This window comes from Mus caroli, chromosome 8, assembly GCF_900094665.2.
Source record: "Mus caroli chromosome 8, CAROLI_EIJ_v1.1, whole genome shotgun sequence".
NCBI classification, from domain to species: domain Eukaryota; kingdom Metazoa; phylum Chordata; class Mammalia; order Rodentia; family Muridae; genus Mus; species Mus caroli.
Window position 1 is genome coordinate 96,325,777 of NC_034577.1, and position 6,521 is coordinate 96,332,297.

Genomic DNA, 6,521 nt, shown 5'->3' on the forward strand with positions numbered 1-6,521 from the left:
AAAAAAAAAAAAAAAAAAGAAAGACAGAGACAGAGAGACAAACAGACTTTAATTAATTACTGTTTTTATAACAATTATTTAAACTTCGAAATTATAATCACATCATTTTCCCATTCCCTTCTTCCTCCTTAACTACTTTGTCTTGTTTGGCTTTTGTTTTGGTTGTTATTGTTGTTTTTCAAGACAGGGCATCTCTTTGTAGCCCCAGGCCTGAAACTCAAGTAGATCCACCTGCTTTTGCCTCCCAAGTGCTGTGACTAAAGACTTGTGCCACCAAGCCTGGTGGGTATGGTGACTCTAAAATGTAATCTCAGCATTTAAAGTGGAAGTAGAATGATTCTGAGTTCAGAGCCATCCTGAAATCTGTAACAATTTGACATTAGGGCAGAGAAGATTGTAGGAACTATGATAAATTCCTCTCTTGATTCATCTCTATGTCATACAGTATCTGTCTTGACAACCATTCTTTACATTTAAATCCTTATTGAGCAAAATCAGCTAATTGAGAATTACTGTGATTGGAAGCCTCGGTTTGGAAATTCTACTAAAGTACTTGCTCTGCTGTCATTTATTTATTGAAAACTTGGTGACTGTATTGGTTATCTTTGGAGAAGACACTATAAAGCTGTAATAGTTCAGGTCACCTCCGTGTGTGAAGATGTTGATATTTTCTGATAGTGCTAAAGGTCTATAGGATAGATATTTTTTAACTCAGTAAATTTGAAATAAAGTTTATTGATAACCTTTTTAAACTTACAGCAAAACGTGTATTACATCATTTACATTTTTCAGTGACGTAAGATGTTACAGTATCCCATAGTGTTCCTTTTGGATATTTCTCCAACATACAACTGTCTATAACTGTAGTCCTATAGAATACAGTGCCCTCTTTTGGTGAGCAAATGTACATTTAGGAGAAAAAATCCATATGATGTTGCAAGATATTTGATCATGCGGTAACCCCAGATTGTGTTATTTACGGGGGGGGGGGGGCATGTTTTTAGTTGTGGTGTTGCTCATTTCTTAGCACATTCCTTACTTTTAACCCCAAACTATGAAGGTAAAGTTAGTTTGTAGAAGGAAACACCCATGTTTGAAAGTGATGTCTAGTTGAGTGGCAGAGTAACAAAAGAGAAAGATTTGACAGAATAGGATTTGCCCAACTCTCATGAGAAGAGAGGAAAGGGAAGCTACTTGAGTAATGCAGAGAGAAAAAAAAGAGGACAGTTTTGCCAGGACAATTACAGAGAGACATGTTATAGAGAGAAAACAAGCTAGACACAGATGAAGACAGGAGCCAGAAGGTCAGAACATACTGCGAAAAGTTAGTATGAAGTCAAGGAGAGCAATTCAGGAGAAGCTGAGAGAAACCAGTTTGAATCAGTCAGCTTGAAGAGGAGTTTGAGCAGGAAGAGCTAAGTTGAACTAGCCAGCCAGAGATCAGAAATATCTGCGAATAGGTGAGATTACTCAGCAGCAAATCTCAGGCTGGAAACATTCTAGCTTTAGGTAAGACTGTACTCAGGCTAGAAGCTTCTAGGACTAGCCTAGTTAACAGGCAGGCAGTAAGCCTCGAGACAGCAATTGTAACAGGAGAATAAAAGTTACACACACACACACACACACACATATGTTTATATATATCCTAAGGAAAACTTCGTGTCTGTTTTTTACTGGTTCTCACCAGTCTTTTTCCTGTTTTTTAGGTATACTTGAAGGCTCCCATGATTCTGAATGGAGTGTGTGTTATATGGAAGGGCTGGATTGATCTCCACAGATTGGATGGTATGGGTTGCCTGGAGTTTGATGAGGAGCGAGCCCAGGTAGGGTGATTTCAGTCTTTGCTGGGAATATAGTCCCTAAACTTGGCTTTGGGGAACGACTTTAACTCATCTTTAGAGTAGTATGTATAGGGCTCGTGAGATGATTTAACAGGTAAAAGTCCCCTGAGGGCCTGAGATTGATTCCCAGGATCCACAAGGTAGAGAGAGCCAACTCCTCTGATCTCCATACACATGCTGTGTAACTGGTGCGCACCCATACACATGTATACACCAATAAAATAATAAACAAAATGTAGTGAACACCCTCCTCACTACCACCTTTCAAAATTTATTTTTATTTTAAGTCTATTGGTGTTGTGCCTGCATGTAAGTCTGAGGGTGTCAGAAATCCTGGAACTTGGGTTACAGACAGGTGTGAGTTTCCATGTGGGTGCTAGGAATTGAACCCAGGTCCTCTGGAAGGCAACCAGTGCTCTTAACTGCTGAGCCATCTCTCCAGCCCTTTAAAATATTTTGAAAGAGTAAAGAGTAGTAGCAGGATTAGTTTTGCTCTGATGAAGCACCATGACCAAAACTTGGGAAGGAAAGGACCCATCTCCACTACCATCATCAAGTAGGAAAATGCCCTAAAAGCTTGCCTACAACCTCATCCCATGGAGGCATTTCTTAATTTCTCTGTGATAATTTTAGCTTGTTGTGTCAAGTTGACACAGAGCCAGCTGACATAAGGTGTATGCTGTACAATGAATGATCTTGACAGTGTTGAGAGCTACATTCCAGTCCTGGTGTTGGGAGTCTTGGCTTCAATGGAAATAACACTGGTTAATCATTGGATTGCCTGTGTCTGTCTGGTGGGGATATCTTTTCAGTAATTTCCAATATCTTTTCAGTAATTTTATTGATTTATCAGTACAATATGGGAAGAAGGAGAGAAACAATTGTTTTCGGAGAGTAAGAATTCTGTTTACCATACACACGTCACCAGAAATTGGAACTAGGAAATCGAGAATTACCAAGTCTTCCTACCTCATTTTTCCTGCATCAACTAGTAATACTTTTCAGTCATTTCATGGGGAGAGTTTATGCTCATTTCGAGAGTACACCGTGTCTCAATAGCTTTCTTAGGGAATCAGGTCACAGCTCCTGTGGACTCTCATTGTATCCTCATAATTCTTGTTGTACACAGTCACAGTTGATAAATTGATGTGGATTTAATTAGGTTTATTTGCCACTGACCCCAGCAGCTATATGGTAAAAAACAATATTGTCTCATGCTGTATTAATGGCACCAAGCACAATGGCTTGCCCATAATAAAGCTGAGTAAATATTTGTGAAATAAATGAAAAAGTGATAAAAGCCAGTAAGATGGCATGGTATAAAAACACTTGTCACCAGGCCTGATGACCTGTCTTAGGTTGTTCTCTAACCTCTACATCTCAGCTGCAGTGTGTGCACACAATATGTGCACAAATGTATGCACACACACTAAATGTAATAATTTTTGAGAAAAAAGAAATAAATGTGCAGAACAGATAGATGCCTTGTTATCCTAGCCCCAGTTGATAATTAACTAGAACTAGAGTGACCTTAGGAACAGACAGCATTTGTTTCTAGGTAGCTCAGGCCTGTGTAGGATATTCTGAAAGTATTGTAGATGGAGTAGTTAGGTTTAGTTATGTGTATGACTTTTATATGTCTGTAAGTGCTTATAATAGTACTTAATAAATACTGCCTTAAGCATTTTTGTGTATTGTCTTGTATAGTTTTAACAGAGGTATGAAATATTATTATACCTGTATTTTAAATACATTTACTGAGGCTTATAAAAATTATCTTGCCTTGGTCCTATCACTAGTAAGTATATCATAAGAATGTGTTTTGGAGGCTGGAGAGATGGCTCGGCAGTTAAGAGGACTGGCTGCTTTTCTAGAGAGCTGAGGTTCAATTCTCAGCACCCATGTAGCAACTCACAACTGAGAATTCCTATACCAGGGAACTCCAACCATGTCTTTTGCCTCTACAAGCTGCAGACACACAAGTAGCACACAGACACACATGTAGGCAAAATATCGCCCCACCCCCAAAAAAATTAGGAAAGGAAAAAGAATGTGCTTTTCTATTCCTAGGTGCTGGAGATTGGACCCGGGGCCTTGTGTGTGCTAGGGAAATGCTTTACCACTAAGCTCCATCTCCAGTCCCAAGAATAGGAATTTGGTCATACCTTTAGGGTTACAGGCACTGAAAATGTTTTTCTACCATCTTTCCCTGCCCTCACCATGGGACACATGAAAGTCCTGGAAGGTGCTCTCAAAAGCATCAACAATGCTGAGAAAAGAGGCAGGCACCAGGTCTTCAGACCATGCTCTTAAGTCAAGATTCAGTTCCTAACTGTGATGATGAAGTGAGGTTACATTGCAGAATATGATGTCATTGATGACAACCAAGCTGGGGAAATCATGGTGAACTTCACAGGCTGGTTGAACAAGTGTAAAGTGATCCGCCCTAGATTTAATGTGCAACTCAAAGACCCAGAAAACAGCAGAACAATCTGCTCCCACCTGTCACTGGCTCCAGTGTACTGACGACTTCAGCTGGAGTCATGGACCATGAAGAAGCTAGAGGAAGACACACAGAAGGGGAAATGTTGTTGTTCTTTTTCTAGAGATGTGAAAACTCTGGGGGTAAATAAAAAGCCTCTACAGAGTGTGAAAACATAAGCGTTAGTCTTGTTAACTTAATTGACTGCACATAGTAAGATAGCTAGCATAGTCAGACCTGGTATAACATTTATTACAGTATCAGAGGCCTGGGTTTTTTCATCTTCCTGCTGCCTCTAGCCTGCGGCTCTGTCCTATTTGCTAGATGGCTGCTAACTCTCTGTATCAGTTCCCAAGAAAGAATAGTGAAATCTCTTCTTACATAGCCTTCTTGAAAACCTCATTAGGTGTCTTTTTTTTTTTTTTAAGATTTATTCATTTATTTTTATGTGTGTGAGTACACTGTAGCTGTACAGGTGGTTGTGAGCCTTCATGTGGTTGTTGGGAATTGAATTTTAGGACCTCTGCTTGCTCCAGTCGGTCCCGCTCGCCCAGTCCCTGCTCGCTCAGGCCCAAAGATTTATTTATTATTATACATAAGTACGCTGTAGCTGTCTTCAGACACACCAGAAGATGGTGTCAGGTCTCATTTCGGGTGGTTGTGAGCCACCATGTGGTTGCTGGGATTGGATTTCCAGACCTTCAGAAGAGCACTCAATGATGCTTTTACCCACTGAGCCATCTCACCAGCCTCCATTAAGTGTCTTCTGCTGTTACCTCATTGGCAGAAGTGAGTTACACTGCCAACTTTTGTACTGTTGTAGGGAAGTGAATATTGATGACTGCTTTTTTTTTTTTTTTTTCTTTTTAGGGGGAGGGTATTCTGGATCTTTTAGTTTCTGCAAATCATCAAAAATATAAGTGCATACTAAGTTATACATGATTGGCAAAGCTTGAACATTTTATGCTGAAGAGAGTAACAGTGCAGGAGCATTTAAGGTTAGGAGTCATTATGATCACATTGTGCTTTAGATATACACACACGGATCGCAGGGGGAGCACTGAGGTGCCAGAACAGAATGGAACAGGAGCAGTGTTTGGGAGAATTACAATAATCTAGTTTACAGCTCTTTGGGTTCCAAATTAGAGAAGTGTTTATAGAAATGAAGATTCCAAAAATATAAGCAGCAAATAGGTAGTGTGCTGATTTAGTTTACAGAGGTAAGGAGGGTTACAAAGATGGTTCAGATTCCTGTTAGAATGTGGAGGCACATGTCGTCGGTAATTCCAGTGCTGGAGAAGCTAAGGCAGGAGGATTATGTTTCAGACCAGCCAAGGCTATAATGAGACCCTCACTCCAAAATAAAAGTCCCTCTGAAATTAGTGCAGGATGGAGGGGATTGATTAATACTGATATTTTAAGAATTACTCTTCGGTTGGATTCTTTCCAAAAAATCCCCAAATTTAATTTTTTTTTTACATAAATCAAAATAATTATTTCATGTACCCTGACAGCAGGAAGATGCATTAGCACAACAGGCCTTTGAAGAGGCTCGAAGAAGAACTCGAGAATTTGAGGATAGAGACAGGTCTCACCGGGAGGAAATGGAGGTGAGAGTTTCACAGCTGCTGGCAGTAACTGGTTAGTACTTTCCCCAAACTCTCAGGCTGTGTTTTTGATGTTTGTGCATAATGTTTTTAATTGTTTTAACTTTGTCTTTTATTTTTTAATATTGTATATTCTTGCTTGAATTAATTTTATGCAATTGTCTATAAAATGTAATTATTCTAATTTAAAGGTTGCATATGGATTTCTCATTTATTGGTCTTCACAAAGAAAGTCATACTATATATATAAAACAAGGTATATTTTTCTTCTAATTCATTGATTGAAATATCTTTGTTCCGCCTCTTGCTACCTCCGATTTCTAAGTACTAGGATACAGGTGTGAGCCATCACACGCCTACATATAAAATGTGTCTCTTGTTAATATAGAGCATGATCAAAACATGTAAAACATTGCTAAAATGCTGAAAGATGGCTCAGCATTAAAGGCAAGGCTTACAACCAGTAATATAAAACATTACAAAAAAAAAAAAATCCTACGCCGGGCGTGGTGGCGCACGCCTTTAATCCCAGCACTCGGGAGGCAGAGGCAGGCGGATTTCTGAGTTCGAGGCCAGCCTGGTCTACAAAGT

At 39.5% G+C, this 6,521-nt stretch overlaps 1 protein-coding gene and 1 pseudogene across 2 annotated transcripts in view; both read left to right on the forward strand.

Moving 5' to 3' along the window:
- The window catches only part of Cbfb (core-binding factor subunit beta), a 42,313-nt gene that overhangs the window by 21,922 nt on the left and 13,870 nt on the right, over positions 1–6,521 (forward strand). The window contains exons 4-5 of one of the 2 annotated variants that reach the window (XM_021170665.1): positions 1,707–1,823; positions 5,838–5,964. In XM_021170665.1, the coding sequence (XP_021026324.1) occupies positions 1,707–1,823; positions 5,838–5,964 (244 nt within the window). The remainder of the gene's footprint in view (positions 1–1,706; positions 1,824–5,837; positions 5,965–6,521) is intronic. The other variant, XM_021170664.1, reaches the window with a different exon arrangement.
- LOC110300480 lies at positions 4,040–4,704 on the forward strand (annotated as a pseudogene).